This window comes from Adiantum capillus-veneris, chromosome 24 (assembly GCF_014529385.1).
Source record: "Adiantum capillus-veneris isolate H3 chromosome 24, ASM1452938v2, whole genome shotgun sequence".
Lineage (NCBI taxonomy): Eukaryota > Viridiplantae > Streptophyta > Polypodiopsida > Polypodiales > Pteridaceae > Adiantum > Adiantum capillus-veneris.
Genome location: NC_140954.1, coordinates 56717354 through 56736050, shown reverse-complemented (window position 1 = coordinate 56736050; position 18697 = coordinate 56717354). Strand labels below are relative to the sequence as shown.

General features: G+C 44.8%; 1 protein-coding gene across 1 annotated transcript in view; it reads left to right on the top strand.

Moving 5' to 3' along the window:
* Window positions 1-798: 798 nt before the first annotated feature.
* APC4 (Transducin/WD40 repeat-like superfamily protein) overlaps window positions 799-18697 on the top strand; it is a 50945-nt gene continuing 33046 nt past the window's right edge. The window contains exons 1-8 of the mRNA XM_086499053.1: window positions 799-951; window positions 1087-1198; window positions 17215-17306; window positions 17516-17599; window positions 17793-18053; window positions 18130-18222; window positions 18299-18444; window positions 18523-18683. Coding sequence (XP_086355179.1) covers window positions 877-951; window positions 1087-1198; window positions 17215-17306; window positions 17516-17599; window positions 17793-18053; window positions 18130-18222; window positions 18299-18444; window positions 18523-18683 — 1024 coding nt within the window. The 5' untranslated portion in view covers window positions 799-876. The remainder of the gene's footprint in view (window positions 952-1086; window positions 1199-17214; window positions 17307-17515; window positions 17600-17792; window positions 18054-18129; window positions 18223-18298; window positions 18445-18522; window positions 18684-18697) is intronic.

The window sequence follows — 18697 nt, the reverse complement described above, 5'->3', positions numbered from 1 at the left end:
TTACCAGAGCTCAAGATATGAGGATCACAAGTTGTAGGAAAGAAGCCAATCTCAGCCGTACACTTCAAACTCTTCAAATTTGATAATGATAATAATGTCCTTTTTCACTTTACAACTTACGCTTTATACCTAGGGATCTACACATTGGATCAAAGACACCAATGAAGATCGACATCAACATGAAGACGACGAGATGAAGAAGACGACAAACAAACACGACATCAAGACGAAGGTAATTTTGAAGAGGAAATGTATGATGACCTCTTCACACAAAATGAATGAATGAATGATTTTTTTTGTTTTACTTAGGACTACCAGTGAACCTACTAAGTCTCACTTGTGAACCACAACGATGAATCCGATAGATTATTGCTATGATGTATCATGGGACATTGAACCATGGTCATTGAATTTGTTGAGAATCGTCACGATGTAGCCAATTCTAACCACCTAGAAAAAGTTAAATGATGACATGGTCCAATAGCAAAATAATGCAACCTCTTGAGCCAATAATTGTAAAGCACTAAGCTTATATTAAAGGCTATTTTCTAATGAATCGATTTCACTTTGAGCTATTATCATTGTGTCTTTACTCTCTTTAAGCACTTGCTCTTGGCGTAGCCCTAACCATAATCTCTATTGCTCTAACCCTAACCATAGCACCATGGTGAGCTTAAAGCTTTAGCACCATAGCCTAACTCACACTAATGGTGCTTAGGGTAGAGCACGCTTCCTAACATCCATATTTATGAACAAGTCAAGTTAGAAACTCCTCGTGACATCTCTCTCTCTCTCTCTCTCTCCTCTCTCTTCTCTAGGCATTTGAACATTTACCACCAAAGTTCTAAGTGCTCCGCGACTTGGAACTCGCCAGTGATGGAACTCGACGATGAGGTGGAAGTTGCGAGTAGGCTCTTCACACTCCATCTAGACAAAGCCTTGTCCTCTCCTGTAAGTCTCAAATTGTTCCAGCAGACACGCGCGCGCGCGCACGCACACACACACACAGAGAGAGAGAGAGAGAGAGAGAGAGAGAGAGAGAGAGAGAGAGAGAGCTGCTCACATTTGTCTAGCCTGAAACAACAGATAGACAAGGCTGTATGGAACCCAGAGAAGGATCTTCTAGCTATGGTGACCAAAGACCAGCAGCTCATCATGCATCGCTTCAACTGGCAGCGACTTTGGGCTGTCTCACCCGGTGTCACATACAAACTTCTTCTTTATCTTAATTCAATCAAATTGCTGTTGTATGCTTGAATATAGATAGCGTTGTGTAGAATGAGCTGTGTAAATGGAAGGAGCTTTTTAACCCAGATTTGTCTTTAAATGGCTCGTTAAATGCTTGTTACTTTTGCTTCAGTTCTGATTGCTACTATAGTGACTTGGGCTCAGCAAATTTACTGTGGAGTACTTTCTCCTATGGACCCCATCACTTACGTCGCTTTGACTCTTGCGCACCATTAGAATTTGGAATGGGAGCTTTCATACCCTGGAGTCTAAATAATTGACAATAGAACAACCAAGTCTTTCGAGCTGGATTAGACTATGTCAACACTTTTTTTGTGCAGATAGATGTCATTTCTCTCTCAGCTAGAGGTTCTACTAGTGGCAACCCTCTTTGTGCTAGCTCCCTATCTTTTTCCCTAAGCAATGATTTCATGTAGGTTTGCATCTGGCTATATGAAGCCACAACACTTTTCCATTAATATAATGCCACCACCATTATACATTTATATGTACGTTCATTTGCATTTGCCATATGCAGTGTTCACACATCACAGTCCTAAGCTGTAAAGCTCTCATATCCCTTACACACTCCTCGATTGTGCTTTGAAGTGATCATTTTGCTCCTGCCAAAATCAAATTGTACATTTGGGTGGCCAATCAGGAAAAAGGAAGTCTACTCTAAGGCTTGCACTGCTGGCTGCTGAATTATCTATCTAATTATCTAGCTTTGTTTTCTTTGATTCAAGTTTGTGATGGAATGAAGCGAGGAGAGCAGATGAGAGAGAGAGAGAGAGAGAGAGAGAGAGAGAGAGAGGGGAGGTGCACACTCTCAAATGTTACCCATGCTCTTGCTCGACCTTTTTCAGCTCACGTGCTATCTTCTTTACATCATATGTAATTATATTTAAAACCTTAGTATAGTTAGTGAGACTTCAAAAAACCTTAGTATAGTTAGTGAGACTTCAAAAAAATACACTCTACCAAAAGAGCCTAGTGTTAGGTGCTGCGGAAGGGTTTAAGGATTTTAGACTCACAAGGTGTTAGGCTAGATCCCGAGGTATGCTAACTAAGACTGATCTTACCTGTAGCAGTAGCTTGTCCACATGGCCCAAGTGCAATGCGCACATGACATCCCTCCTTGTTAAAGGTGAGACACAATTGCCAAACTTCTTCCTCTGGATGCTTTATGTACTTCTGATGCTTGTGGATGCATAAACCAATGAAAACTCCTCCAAGCTTATGGGATTGCGGATGTAGGTACTGCTACGATGTAAACACCGACCAACCGAGTTACTAGGTAGCCTTACTATTGTCACAGAATACTAGCCTTGGTGCTGACTCTTTTGCAAGTAAATACTACCCCTCAAATAGTCCTATTGTGAAAACATTGCGGGTGAAGATGAAAGGTCAGGGTGAGATATTTCCAAAGGTTCCATGTCGACAGAAGTGGATGCACGCTACATGCAAAGCGAATGCAGAAGAGGGTGGGGGATCCTGTCTCCAACTTCTTTCATATCCGCATAGGAGGCAAGCAGATCTTGGTACTCAAGATCTGGGTCTTCGTGTATCCGATGCCGATCTTTGTTCATGATGATGAGATTATGCCGTAAGGTATCCACGACATGTCAATGCAGACGGGAGCACACCCGATGCACAATGGACTAAGAGTGGGAGTGGCCAATAAGTCCGTGGCAGGGACATGAAACTTCTTTGAGAAAAATAATAGGTTTCTTGGGTTCTTGATTCTTTTCTTGAGTTTGCGAAGCCAAAGCAGGTCGAGAGCTTTGATACCAATGCTAGGTGCAGCGGAAGGGTTTAAGGATTTTAACTCAGATCTAGTACTTCGCACAAATACGTGACTTGAAAGAAACAATGAACACAATGAGAGAGAGAGACAGAAAGAGAGAAAAAGAGAGATGACACCGCATGTCGGATTTTTATCACCCTCAACCTTGCTTTGTTACTAGAGCAAGTGCTTCCTTTAGATTACTTGCATAAACTGCTACAACGGCTAAATGCTGATGCTTCATGCGGATGAACTGCAAAACGCTAGGGCTGATCTGATGCAAAAATGCTATGCTGATCTGGTACAAAAACGTTGGGTTGTACTGATGCAAAAACGCTTGGCTGAATTGATGCAATCTACAAACGTTAGGGTGATAACGTGATGTGGGCACTGGATGCCCCTACGGGTATTGGGTTCTGATGTCCTAAGAACTGAGGCCAAGTGACTCTTTTATAGGTTCTTTTGCCATTTTGCCTTACCTATTTTTTATAAATGTCATGTCAAAGTCACTTCATTAATAAATGACTTAAGTGATTGCTCATATGCATATAGGCTTAAGTGACTGTACTTTGCAGGTAAGGTTATGTAACTATGACCTATGCCTGATCATACACGTCCTTCTAGAGGCTCACAAGGTGTCAGGCTAGGTCCTAAGGTGTACCAAGACTGATGCTAACTTGTAAGGCTTGTCCACGTGGCTCAAGTGCAATGCACATATGACACCTAGCTTAGTTGGTCGAGCCTTCGTGATGTAATCCCAAGGTAGAGGGTTCGAGGTGTCAAAGTCGACGATGCGGAAGCGTAGAGACCAAGGGGGCACGAGAGAGAGAAAGAGAGAGTCTCCTGAACCAAGCAACCTTGACAATGAGTTGTTGTAATACAATGAGGGCTCTTCTAGGCGGGCTCTCTCAACAAGAGAGGACTGATCACATCATGCATACTACCAGGGTCAAACAATATGACAAAACGCTGCCTCGTCATATGACCATAACATTTAATGAGAGAATTATCAATGGGAGGGTCAAGAGAAACTTGGGGTACACTCGTGTTATCATTGATTGCATTGACAGAAGAAGTGGGTTCTGTGGATTCTTTAGATTCATTCGATTCAAGCTTAGGACATGTTCTTTTTATGTGACCCTTAATGTGACAATGAAAACAACGACCTTCCTTAGAATAAGTGCTTTGCTCTTCTGACGTGATGTATCCTTCTACAATTCCTTGTGCTACCTTTTCATCTGGAATAAGCTTAGGTTTAGCAATTGTGTTAGCCTTACCCTTAGATTCATTGGAAGAATTCTTTTCTGAGAGACTGTTGGAAGATTGGTTAGAAGAGTTACCATTCTTACCATTCTTATTGTTCTGAGGGTTTTGAGAAGTCTGCGAGGTACTTGTGGACGTCTTGTTCTCCTTAGGCTTTCCCTTGTTGTGCTTCATCTCCTGTGCGAGAGCAATCGCTACCGCCTTGTTGAGATCGATTGGGTCCAAGACTTCTACATCAAACTTGATATAGTCGTCTAACCCAAAAAGGAATGCCTCTTTGCGTTCATCATCCGACTTGCGTAATTGGGTACCTAGCTGCAAAACACGATTAGAAAGACATAACCGGCATACCATTTTGCTTGAGAGCGCGCCAATCGTCCTTCAATCGTGCGAGGTACTGAGGTGGCATAAACCGCGCCTTGAGCTTGTCTTCGAAATCAGCCCAATTGAAGGAAAGGGGCGGGAGTTCGTCGGCTTCCTCTAGGTGCGTGGCTAACTGTGCCTCCTGCCATGCGTGGTACCAATTAATGGCATCACCGGCAAGGTACATAGCTGCCGTCAATACCTTTCTATTCCTTGTCTTTTTAGTTGTCGCAAAATAAGCATTAAATTGATGCAACCAAGAATGAATAACCGTAGCATCCATCTTACCACCATCATACTTACTGAAAGTCAACTTCTCTGTGACTGGGTTGTTGGAATCCGCATCGTGGCTTGCGCCACATGAGGAACTCCCACGATCTTTGGCTGGTTCGGACTTCGAGGCAAGTACTTGTCGAATCAATTCTTGAGTGCGTAGTACTCTTTGAGCCTCACACTCGATCTCCAAGGCCACTCTTTGAGCGGCACGCTCAGCCTCTAAGGCCGCGCTTCGTGCTGTCGTTTCCTCCTTTCTTTGTTCTTTTCTTTCTTTTCATTCGTCGCGCTCGCGTTCTAAAGCAATGCGATTTGCTTCTTGTTATGCGGCAATTCTTTCGTTTCTTTCGTCGCGCTCGCGGTCCTTAGCTTCTTGTTGTTCTGCTTTGCTTGCTAGTTGTGCCAACGCAACTCGATTCGTTTCTTGTTGTTGTGCCATCATGTCCAATATCGACTTGACCATCGCCTCCATAGAAGTTGGTACAACTCGTGGCGTAGATGACGAAGGGGGAGGGTCGGAAAATCTCTTGGTGGGGAGAACTCTTCATCGCCTCTCTCATGCTCATCACCTGTATGCGAAGTATCCATTCCGCTTCGGGTGACGACCATGCACTATGATCTTTGGTTCTTAAGTTCACGAGGAAGTTGGGTTCTTGAGGGTCTTGGGGTCTTGGGGTTCTTGAGGTTTTCTTCCGCTTGCAAACCGTGTTTGAGAAGGATCTTCTCTTCACCCGAGTTCTACTCCTTTCCGCGGGCGCACCCCTTGGCGGCCTTGCGCTCACACCAAGGTTGCTTTCTCCCACCTCACGTCGATTGGCTGGCTGCTAAGTGCACGGTCCGCTCTCAATGAGTGAAAAGAGACACAAGGGGAGGCTGGACAAGCCCTCTTTCCTGGGATTCCTGTCACTCTTCAAAAACACGATTAGAAATCGACACGTCCAAGTGAACTTGGGTTCGTGCGACCGCAACAAGCAAAAAAAATTCTTGTGATTCTTGTGGTTCTTTCCTTGAGTGATACAGAACACTACCAAAGGTGTGATATCAATGTAAGGTGCAACGGAATGAATGTTGTTCTTTCTCAAGATGAGTGATCCATATTTGCTCAATGTTCCTTTTAGTTCTTATGGAAGGGAGAACCTTCCGTTTGTAATGGAGAGTGCTATGATCACGAACAAGTGAGTGGACACTGTGCGTGCAAATGTATGAGACTGAGAGATAGAGAGAAGAGAGATACGACACCAGAGACGTAAAACCCTCCTCTGAAGGCCCCACTCTCGTTGGCGAGAGTGGTCTACGATTGATTACACAAACGGGTACAATGATGATGCATAAAACTGATGCAGATCTAGGCTATGTCGACGGCGACAACCGGGATGGCGATGACGACAATAGGGCTGAAATTAGAATGGTTCTAACTGCTGTCCAAAAAACGCTAGCTGCTGAAATCTGCTGCGGATGATTGCTGAATTTTGGGGCTGTTTTGGGCTGCTAAAAGACGCTGATATGCTGTGATGGAAAATGCCGATCTGCTGCTGTCGTTAGGGCTGAAATTGCTGCTTGACTTGATGCGAATGAAGGCTGAAAACGCAGCCCTGTTCTGATGCTGAAAATGTTGGAAAATCAGCCCTATAGCGATGTGAAAACGCTAGCCTCTGCAGCTTGATGACGATCTGGAAAACGCTGGCTTCTAGGGTGTGAACCCGCAAGGTAAGTGCTGAGAAACGCCAAGGGAATGGTTGGCGAGGGTGCACAGAAAACGCTAGGCTATGGTGAGGGAAAAACGCCAAGACTAGTGGGTTCTTGATGGTTCTTGCTGAGAGAGGGGAGGACCTGTTGCCAAAGGCATGCTGTACTCCTGGCTTATCTGCCATTTAGTGCTAACTTTGGTTTGCTTATATATTTTCTTACCCAAATTGCCCTGCCTACTTTTGTTGGAAAGTCACTTAAATTAATAAGTGAAAAATGCCAAAAATAGGTAAAATAGGCTAAATGCATTGGAAAAATCCTCTAATTGATTCTAATGGATTCTGATGGGAATGCTTATGATCATGCTGTGTGCAACCAGAGTATATGCATCTATACTAAGTGATTGGGCATGCACGGTCTATGAATAGACTCACAAAAAGTGCTAGATCACTTCTAATCTAAATTGACTGGACTGACGGAAACCCTGTTATGGTGTAGCTTGTCCACGGACACATAGGGTTGGATGTGTCACGTGACAACTGCACCTTACAAAAGATTAGCAAGCTCCTCCATCTCCAAAAATCCATGTAGCCTTTGCATATGCCTGAAGAAAACGCCCGCAAGAAAGTATTCAATCAGCTGGTTGACTCTCTAGGGAGACATTCAAGAGGGGAAGGGAGCTGCCCTTGGCTTTGGAGGAGCCATCTTAAGCCCCTCGTCGTGGCAAAAACAATCCAAAAACAGCAGGCTGCCAGCATCTCCAAAAGGCTGCCCAGAAGTTGGTAAAAACGCAGCCCTTTAGTGTTTCAGAAAACGCTGCCGTAGGGGGCCTAAAAGCGGCAGGTGAGGCCTGGATGGTCGATCTGTGAGGAGAGGACCCAGCGCCAGCAAGGAGAGATTGCTAGGCTCTGATACCAAGTCAGAGGGTTAGCGGAAGCAAAGGGAAAGAGAAGAGACGAGATAGAGAGAGACAGAGAGAAAACACTAACAAAGATGAAGAAGGGCATGCTGCCCTATCTGACCACAAAGGAGGTGCACCACAGGGCACCACAGATACAATAGGTGAAACCGGCCTGTTCAATCCAAAAAGGGCGGTAGACTTTACTTTAAACCTTGATTTAGCTTTCACCCATTATTAGTCGTCTATTATACCTGTACTTTCAAGACACAACAAAGGGGAGAGGGATACAGGCTGCTAGATTGCACCTGTATGAGTAGACGGACACCAGATTGGCCCCTAACTTAGGCGCCCCTTTCGGTATTTCTTTATTGTTCAAAAGAGGGAATAAACGCTGTGGTTCCCTACAGGCTGCCCCGCACAAACTCGGCTGAATTTCCACTGTTCCAGCCCGATTTCGGGAGCATAACTGTACTAGAACCCTTCACAGTCAGTACTCCCATGCATTGGCTGACTTTCCCGACGCATACGGGCACTTTGCAAAACCTGGCGAGAATCTGCAGCACGCTGAATTCTCTGTTTTCAGCCCTGAAAATGCGCCAGATCACCTGTACAGCGGTCTCCTTGCGTCCCCGAACCTCCTGGGGGTATTAGGGTCCGTTTAGGGCCAAAACCCTAAACCTGCAAAAATACACAGCAGGCTGTAATTCACTGCTTTGGGCTCCATTTCGCGAGCCGGTCGCATCCGTAGCAAGTCCTCGAGCTCCCGCACCTGTAGGGCTACTTGCCCTTTGAATCGGACGAGATTTCTGGCGTGAAACCTCTACCTGTACCTGCGGGGGGATTAGCCGTTAGCTAATCCAGTACCTGTGCAAGAGGCTCTTGCCTCGGCAATCGCGCATGAACCCACACAACTGTACATTGGTCAAATGAAGAGCCCACTAGAGGGGCATAACATACTGCCAAAGGGGAGAGAGAGGGCAGTGCGTAGCGTGGAGGGCATCACTCCTGGCACTGCACTGTGCATAAGAGGGAAAGCAAGCACTCCATAGCTCTTAACCTGTGACAAAACTGAAAATGAGGCTCTCCCCTCTTCAAATTCAGCGCCACTTCTTGTTGCATGAGGCAAGTGCACCAGAATGTGCCACTTGGCACATTTACAAGCATTTTCCCGTTTCGGGGTTGCCGCCTAAAAATATCCCAACCGGTTGCCCAGTTGACTTCACGGCAGAGTAAGAAAATGTTCCCCTTGTCATTCCGGAGGTAATGACGTCAACACATTTTCAGGTCCGAAAATAGCAGTTCCCTAAATTTTAGGAGATGCTGCCATTGTATCTTTCTAGGTCATCCGACCCTCTTTGTACACCGCGGCCACATCCAGAACTGAAATGTAGCCTCTGTAGCAAAGGATTCCACTTTGGCTAGTCAATGACCCCACTTGGCTAACCATAGTCCTTGTCCAACCTTAGTGCTCTCTTGCCCTCAGGCCTGGACTCCCTCTGGACAGTTCCACACTAGCTATGCAATGCAGGGCAGTTAGATTTCCCGAGGGGTGTTTCCAAAAAGTGAAAGTAAATAGATAATAAGAAAGAAATCAACAAAAAGGATAGATAGTAGTCACACGCTGGTGACATACCCCCCTCTTGAAATCTCAAACGTCCTCGTTTGCATCTATGTCGTACATGCTTACTGTCAACACTGATGTATTCAACACCTGTCGACACATATACGACACATACATGCTCATTGTCAACCCAGGTGTACTCAACACCTCGTCGACTCATGTATTGCCTGCGTGTGAACCCTGTCCCAATGACATAGTGGTAGCTGCGCACTCTGCCATTGCTTTGAGTCACTAACTTTCCAATGACAAAATGGTAGCTGCACATTTTGCCACTGTCTTATAGTACACGTTGGATCCCGTAACACTTTCGAGCATACCCAAACCGACAGTTTAAGAATGCAGTTACACATGTACTCTTCAATAGAAGCAATCACTGTATCCTTGACAAACTGACAAGAAATACTCACTTCTATAGCACTAACCAAACTTTTGGACATTCCATAAGAGCAATTGCCAAACTGACAATCTGTATAGCTCTAACATTCATGTAGCAGGTATTTCATTTGAGCTCACTTTAAATACCATGTACATCATTTGTTTCAGAAGCCATTGCCACACTGACAATCCACTTAGCTTTGAAACTCAAGGGGTCAAGGTAGGTTGCAAATCGAAGGCTTCCAGGTAAAGTGATAACACAGTTGGTGACTCTGCAAGTTCACCTTCTTCCATCCACTTAGCATCCATTGGTGGATAGTTTCTGAGCTTTACCAAGTAACGCCTAGCAACCTTGCCTTTCACTTTCCTTTCTTTGTGTGCCAAGATCTGTTCAGGGACCAAGATCTCGTCAAGTTCCTCGACTTCCGGCTGATCTTCAACTGGCATATCTTTTGGCACATCACCCACATAGGGTCTGAGAAGACTCACATGAAACGCATTGTGAATCTTCCAACTGTCAGGCAATTTCAGCCTATATGCAACATCACTGATTATGTCGCATACTTGAAAAGGCCCATAGTAACGCATGCTGAGCTTTGGAAACAGTCTTTCCTTGCCCTTCATCTTCTTTAACCTTGCCTTTTCAAAGCGTAAAAGCACCCAATCACCAAGTGAATATACCACTTCACGACGGTGACGATCAGCTGCTTTCTTTTGCTTTGCCTGAGTCCTTTCTAAGGCCACTTTGACCTTCTTGTACATTTCATCCATGTCCTGAACATACTTATCTGCTTCAAATATCTTGTCCTTTGTATGCAGTATGGGAGGAACTTTCTTGCCACCTTCAACTATCTCAAAGGGTGCCTTGCCAGTTGATGAATGCACTGTATTATTGTATGCATACTCCACCAATGGCAAATACTGCTCCCACTTTCCTTTATGCTCTGACACTTAGCACTTCAGCAGATCTAGGACAGTAGAATTTGCCTCTTCTGACTGCCCATCTGTTTGAGGATGAAATGACGAAGAGAATTTGAGCGTTGTGCCCATATTCTCAAACAAACCTCTCCAGAACAAACTTGTCATGCGTGGGTCACGGTCGCTAACAATCGATTGTGGCATGCCATGATACTTGAAAATATTGCTCATAAACAAACGTGCCATCTGATCTGGCTTTATCTTCTTCCTGACAGGAATAAAATGAGCCTGTTTGCTGAATCTACAAATAATGGTCCAAATACCATTGTTTCCTGTCTGCGTTCTCGGAAGATCAAAGATAAAATCCATAGCAATACTTTCCCATGGTTTATCTGGAATAGGTAGTGGTTGCAATAACCCTGGTGCCTTTTGCTTGTCAAACTTGACCTTTTGGCATATTAGGCATTCTCGCACAAAGGCATCCACATCCCTTCTCAATGTAGGCCAATTGAAGAATGTCTCAACCGCTTTAACTGTAGCATCAATACCACGATGCCCTGCATACGGTGGGACATGACTTTCTTCCATAACTTTGCGTCGCAATGGCTTTGTGACACACAATCTGCCATGCATCATCATGAACCCGTCTTTAAGAAGATAGTGTTCATGACGTTGTCCATCCATTAGCTGCTCGAAGACCCTTGCAAAATCTTCATCATTTGCATACTGTTCTCTCATATCATCAAGTTCATGATGATAAGGAATCGACACAGCTGAAATTTGTGGCTTCCTTGACAAGGCATCAGCCACAACGTTCTTCTTGCCTTCCACATGCACAATCTGAAAATGGAACATGGACAAGATATTTGCCCATCGCATATGCTTCTCAAATAACTTTGTTTGTGTCAAGAAGTATCGCAAGGTCTGATGATCCGTTTGGACAACGAAATCTGCACCTAGCAGGTAGTGTTTCCAACTTAAGAGCGCATGAATCACAGCCAGTAACTCTTTCTCATAGACCTGCATGGTCATCTCTGGCCCTTGCAAAATTCTGCTCTCATAGGCTACTACCCTGCCATCTTGCATTAGCACTACACCAATGCTACTACCGCAGGCGTCACACTGGACCACAAATGACTTCCTAAGATCTGGCAACACAATGACTGGATCTGAAGTCATCTTTTCCTTTAAGAGATTAAAAGCTGAAATCTCTTTCTGTGTCCATCTAAAAGTGACTGCCTTCTTTTGAAGAGCATGTAAAGGTGAAGCAATCTCAGCGAAATTTTGGATAAACCTTCTGTAATAGGAGCATAGTCCCAAAAAGCTTCGGACATCATGCACCGTCTTCAAATTTGGCCATGACTTGATCGCTTCAACTTTTGCAGGATCCATTCTGACACCATCCTTTGAGACAATGTGTCCCAGAAAGTGAATCTCTTCCAGAAAAAACTCACTTTTCTTTGCATTGATGAGCAACCTATGACTGCGTAGCTCTTTGAACACAATGGCCAAGTGATGCCTATGCTCCTCTTCATTCTTTGAGTAGACTATCATGTCATCAAAGAATGTACCAACAAACTGCTGGTGTGGACGGAAAATTCTGTCCATCATCCTATTGAACGTAGAAGGAGCATTTGTGAGACCAAAGGGCATCACTAAAAAGTCGTAAAGGCCAAACGTCGTTCTAAAAGCAGTCTTGTGCACATCCTCTGATCTAATGCGGATCTGATGGTACCCACTCTTTAGATCTATCCTGCTAAACATAGCTGCTCCTTCTAATTTGTCCATAATATCATCAATTCTAGGTATAGGGAACCTATTCTTGATGGTATTCTTGTTCAGTGCACGGTAGTCGATGCACATACGCCATGAGCCATCCTTTTTCTGCACCAACAACACTGGAGAACAGAATGGAGATGAACTGGGCTGAATCAGCCCCTTTTCTAACAACTCCTGTACTTGGCCCATTATCTCTTTCTGCTGAGCCGCACTAACCCTGTACGGAGGCTTATTTGGTGGGCTACTGCCTGGCACCAAATCTATCGCATGGTCCTCGGGTCTCTCTGGCGGTAATTGAGATGGTAATGAATCGGAGAAACAGTCACTATACTGTTGTAAAAACATTGACCTTTCTTTATCTAGCACAGATAAATTTGATTCATCACAATCTGACACTTCACGTGCAAAAACCAAGTACGCAGAAAGATGCTTTTTCATTACAGAATTAATAGCAGAAGCTGATACAGTAGGAATAGACTCCCCTTTAAGCTTTACATCTAGAATGTGAGTCTTTCCCCTGCTCTGTACAGTGATCTTTTTGTTGTAGGCATCCAAGATTCCCTGTACACGAAACAACCAAGGAATACCTAACAACACATCACATCCGTCCAGTGGCATGATGTAAAATTCTTCAGCATCTACAAAGGACTGGATATGTAGACGCAACTTTCCAATGATGGGTGTCACAGCCTCTGTATGGCCAGGACATGCCAAACCTGCCTCTGCTGTATACCCCATCTCTTGAGGTCTGATTCCCAACTTTGAAGCCAATTCTGGGGAAATGAAGTTGGCTTTGGCACGTGGATCAAAGAAGATAAGCACTGTTTGATCCCTAACCTTTCCCCATGCTCTGCAAAGCTCACTTGCATCTGAATTTGGCTTGTCGCCCACCATATCTGGCACTAGACCAGCCATGGGCTTCTTTCCTTTCCTGTCTTCCTTGTCTTCAGAATCAGCTGGCCTTTTCTTTGTAGGACAGTTGTAAGCAATGTGGCCAGGCTGCTCACATATAAAGCATTTGTTCTCTGTCCTCAGGACCTTCTTTTGCTCTTCTGACTTGCGAGGAAAACGTCTTTTCCATTTCTTTGCTGGTCCTTTTTCTGATTCAGCCGTAGCTTTGTCTTTCCCTACGTTGGCCGACTCCTGAGTCCCTTTAGGAGCCTCATTGGGAACGTGCTTCTTGGCTGAATTTTTCTTGCCTGATCCTGCCTTGATGCCAGTGTTAAATTCACAATCTTCTCCCTTGAGCAAACCATTGCCAGTGTTTGCTACCTCGATGAGCTGCGTCAAAGTAGTGACTTTTGTCTTCGTGCAGTACTTTCTCAATCCTTTGGGTAGGCCACAACAGTATTTTTCAATTTGTTCTGTCAATGGCACAAACCTATAGGAAGTTACTGGAAGTAGAGCTTTCCAAAACTTCCGATTGTAATCATCCAGATTTCTGCAAGTGGCAGCATTTAGCTGGTGCCATTCTGTCATGACATCTGCTTCAAAGTCATCAGATAACCATGCTGCTGCAAAAATCTGCTTGAAGTAAATCCATGTGGACGGAGCTTGCCCTTGAAGCAATAAAGTTGTCCACCATTGTCCCGCATTCCCTGTCAAGAAAGTGGCTGCCTTGCGGACCTTTGAAGCCTCTGTAAAGTTTCCCCTTGCATAGGCCTTGTCAAACTGCTGGAGGAATGAAAGAGCCTTCTTCCTGTCATCAAACCCTGTAAAGGTCGTGAATGTCACACCTTTGCCACCTTCTTTGTACGGAGTTGGCCTCTCCAGCGGCGTTAAATTGTCATATGGAAGTGACTGAAACATGGGAACACTATTAGGGTTCATCTGTGTTCCTTGGCCGCTATTAACTTGACCTGGAAATACCATATTTGGCTGCTGATTTGTAATTCCAGCCATACCAAAATTTGCTTGTGGCATCCCAAATTGGCCCTGAGTGCTTTGAAACCTTGGTAGCATGCCTGTGACACCATACATGGGGTTAGGCATCATTGTTTGAGCACCCCCGAACACTGTTCTTGGCGTGTAAAACTGATTTCCAGGTGCATGACCAGCCATGCTCGAATACGGATCCACCTCCAAAATAGCCAGGGTGTACTGAAGGTGGTGGGAAGACTTGTTGCATAGCCTGTAGGTTGCTTCCCTGTCCATTAGAACAAGCGATAGGTTGCTGAAAGGTGGTGGACTGAATTGGTACAGCTTGAAAAACTGGCATCTCAGCCACTTGTTCTTGCACCTTAGGCATAGGTTGTGAAGACTGCATGTTCTCCGTCAAGTGTACAGGTGTTTCCATTGACTGTTCAGTATGAATCACCTGTGCTCGAGCCTTAACAGGCTTTTGAATATGATCCAGTGACCCAACTTGCTGAGACGGAACAGGAGGTTGCAGAAAGGCTAAAAACCTCGGATTCTGCATTACTTGTGTGAACATAGCCACAGCAGTAGCCAACTGGGTCCTGAATATATCGTCATCTGTTTGTGGTGGTCTTGAGGACTCACCCACTTCATGTGTCTGTTGACCCTGTGAAGAGGAAACCTCTTCAGTCACATCATCTGGTCTGTCAGTCATAATTGCAATTCCCTGTGTCTGGTCTATGATCCCCTGTGTCTTCAAGCCCAATCTGACCAAGGCTCACTTCTATGGGAAAAAGTGATTTAATCCCGTCGATGGAACCATGAAACCGGCTTGTTCAATCCAAAAAGGGCGGTAGACTTTACTTTAAACCTTGATTTAGCTTTCACCCATTACTAGTCGTCTATTATACCTGTACTTTCAAGACACAACAAAGGGGAGAGGGATACAGGCTGCTAGATTGCACCTGTATGAGTAGACGGACACCAGATTGGCCCCTAACTTAGGCGCCCCTTTCGGTATTTCTTTATTGTTCAAAAGAGGGAATAAACGCTGTGGTTCCCTACAAGCTGCCCCGCACAAACTCGGCTGAATTTCCACTGTTCCAGCCCGATTTCGGGAGCATAACTGTACTAGAACCCTTCACAGTCAGTACTCCCACGCATTGGCTGACTTTCCCGACGCATACGGGCACTTTGCAAAACCTGGCGAGAATCTGCAGCACGCTGAATTCTCTGTTTTCAGCCCTGAAAATGCGCCAGATCACCTATACAGCGGTCCCCTTGCGTCCCCGAACCTCCTGGGGGTATTAGGGTCCGTTTAGGGCCAAAACCCTAAACCTGCAAAAATACACAGCAGGCTGTAATTCACTGCTTTGGGCTCCATTTCGCGAGCCGGCCGCATCCGTAGCAAGTCCTCGAGCTCCCGCACCTGTAGGGCTACTTGCCCTTTGAATCGGACGAGATTTCTGGCGTGAAACCTCTACCTGTACCTGCGGGGGGATTAGCCGTTAGCTAATCCAGTACCTGTGCAAGAGGCTCTTGCCTCGGCAATCGCGCATGAACCCACACAACTGTACATTGGTCAAATGAAGAGCCCACTAGAGGGGCATAACATACTGCCAAAGGGGAGAGAGAGGGCAGTGCGTAGCGTGGAGGGCATCACTCCTGGCACTGCACTGTGCATAAGAGGGAAAGCAAGCACTCCATAGCTCTTAACCTGTGACAAAACTGAAAATGAGGCTCTCCCCTCTTCAAATTCAGCGCCACTTCTTGTTGCATGAGGCAAGTGCACCAGAATGTGCCACTTGGCACATTTACAAGCATTTTCCCGTTTCGGGGTTGCCGCCTAAAAATATCCCAACCGGTTGCCCAATTGACTTCACGGCAGAGTAAGAAAATGTTCCCCTTGTCATTCCGGAGGTAATGACGTCAACACATTTTCAGGTCCGAAAATAGCAGTTCCCTAAATTTTAGGAGATGCTGCCATTGTATCTTTCTAGGTCATCCGACCCTCTTTGTACACTGCGGCCACATCCAGAACTGAAATGTAGCCTCTGTAGCAAAGGATTCCACTTTGGCTAGTCAATGACCCCACTTGGCTAACCATAGTCCTTGTCCAACCTTAGTGCTCTCTTGCCCTCAGGCCTGGACTCCCTCTGGACAGTTCCACACTAGCTATGCAATGCAGGGCAGTTAGATTTCCCGAGGGGTGTTTCCAAAAAGTGAAAGTAAATAGATAATAAGAAAGAAATCAACAAAAAGGATAGATAGTAGTCACACGCTGGTGACAATAGGTGATCTGAGGAGAGGGCACCCTAGCTTCCTATATACCTGCAACTATGCCAGGTCTGCCAAATATAAGAGGGATCCCGCTACCTCAACAATCAAAAGCAGGAAAAATGAGCCCAAAAAGGGGTGCCTGGACCAAAGCAGGTCCAGATGAAGCAGCAATGGTGTAACTCTTAACAAATATCTCAACCAAAAATAAAACCCTAATTTTGAAAATGGAAAATGAACAAAATAGGCCTGAAATGGGCAAAGGTCAGGTGCAAACCCTAAGTGTGCCTGAGATCCCAATCCTGCAGGTGTACGGTACTTCGGGTGGCCAACCCACAACCAAGGGCCGGTGCAGGTGAGATGAGAGAGCCTTTTCAGGAGGAAAAGCATTTGGAAGGTGAACATAATGCTCTTATCACCAACTAGTCTAGACGATCTACACCACCGGTGTGCGTTTGACTAGCTACTCCACGAAGGCAATGGAGCATGCTTGTGTGGAAGGAACAAGTAAAGGAGGTTGTGTCTTGAGTGGTTTGATCCGGTCTCCTGTCTTTTATCCACTCCACATGGAAATTCCCAAAGCCTTAAGTTATACCACCTATTCCAAGGCTCATTTAACTGCTTCAATTTTGCATCCACACTCTAATCATTCTATTCAAAATTTCAAATGGAACGCCATATCTCCTCTGAGTTTACTACCTTTTGAAGCTCCTCAAGAAAAGTCTTTAACCTCTTCTATATATTTTATGCATGAAGAGGTTTGTCTTATACCCTGACCATTTCCTTGCTTGAGTTCGAGGTTTATTTCTTTTCTTTTTTCTTCAATTTGTAAATTATGTACTCAGGCTTCGGCTCTCTCCTAATGTTGTTTGCACCTGTCTATTGCAGAAAAAAGAGTTACTTCACTTTGTTGGCGGCCAGATGGAAAAGCACTGGCTGTTGGGCACGAGGATGGAATGATTGCTTTGCACGATGTGGAGGTCATACCCTGTCATCTTAGTATCTCTCTACGTTGTCTAGGCTGTCAAGTTGTGTGCAAGTCAATTTTTGCTCACTACCTTAAGCATGGCATTTGTCTCACCTAATAGCATCGTACCTTCTTAGTCTGGAAAGTTCCCCTGCCGTTCTGTTAAAGACTGTATCAATAGACGTCGGGGCTTTATGATTGATGGCTTGGAATCTTTTGCAGAATGGAAATGTTTTTCGGCAGACTGTCACTCATCAATGCTCAGTAGAGTGTTTAACGTGGGTTGAGGAAAGACAACCTATGCTGGTATAGAATCTTTTCTTCTTTGTTTTAGAAAACAGGTTACTGGTGCTAAGTTGCTCATTAAGTAGTTGAAGATCCTGCTTGAATCAGCCTGACAAGTTGATGAGTAGTTAAAGCACCACAAAATAAAATGGCACATGATGTGTAGGCTGCTATAGCTTCATTCTGTATTTTAAAGTTTTCTCTAATGGCTCAGGGCACTGCTGCTGATGTTTTTTTCTATGAGGACCGGACCCCCCGATTTTTCCCTCCACCTGCAAAATCGCCTGCAATGCCAGGAGCAGCACCAGCATTTGATGTCTCAGGTGCTGTTGGATTCTTGGAAGATCAGAATTCTTCTGCAGATGCTAAAGCTGCTCTGAAATCATCTCATCAGCGGATTAACATACTATGCAGTGGTGACAGAAACGGGACTATTTGTTTGAATGTTTTTGGTGTTTTCCTTATCGGAAGAGTGGTAAGATGATTCAGGATCTAACAAGCTAGCCTTCCTTTCAAATGGTCCTGTCCACTCTCTATGTTACTGATGGCAGGAGGTTCGTGATTTGGACATCAAAACGAGTGCAATGGATAACAGTAATATCCAAGGAGACATTTACAGGCTTCTTGATGCTTTTATTCTGAAGGTGATTATGGGCCTTTTAGAATTTCGTCTCGTCGTTTTTCAACCTTGTATGAAACTTACTCATACAATGCAAACAGGTTTCTCTTTCGGAAAATCTGCAGCAATTGTCTGTCTTGTGCAGTGGACAACTTGTATTAAGTTGTTCCCAAAAAAGAAGAGCCAGTAATGAAGTAGCCTCCGGATTATTCTGTATGCAGATAAATAGTGCTATAGTTGGTTGCAGGTAAGATGTTACTTTGTGGTGTCCTCTTGCATTAGCTTGACTTGCTTTCTGTTTATCAAAAATTTGTTTGAATTCCAGGAGTAAGGAACTTCATCAAGTTGCCTTGCAAGTTTCCAGCATTGAAGAACTTTTGGAGGTGCTTCAGGTGTCTCTGAATGTCATGCAAAAGCTGTGGTCAGATGCTATGGGGGCCTTCCAGGAAAAATTTCAGGGCCTTGCACAGTTGCTCCGCGAACATGGTGAAACTCACATC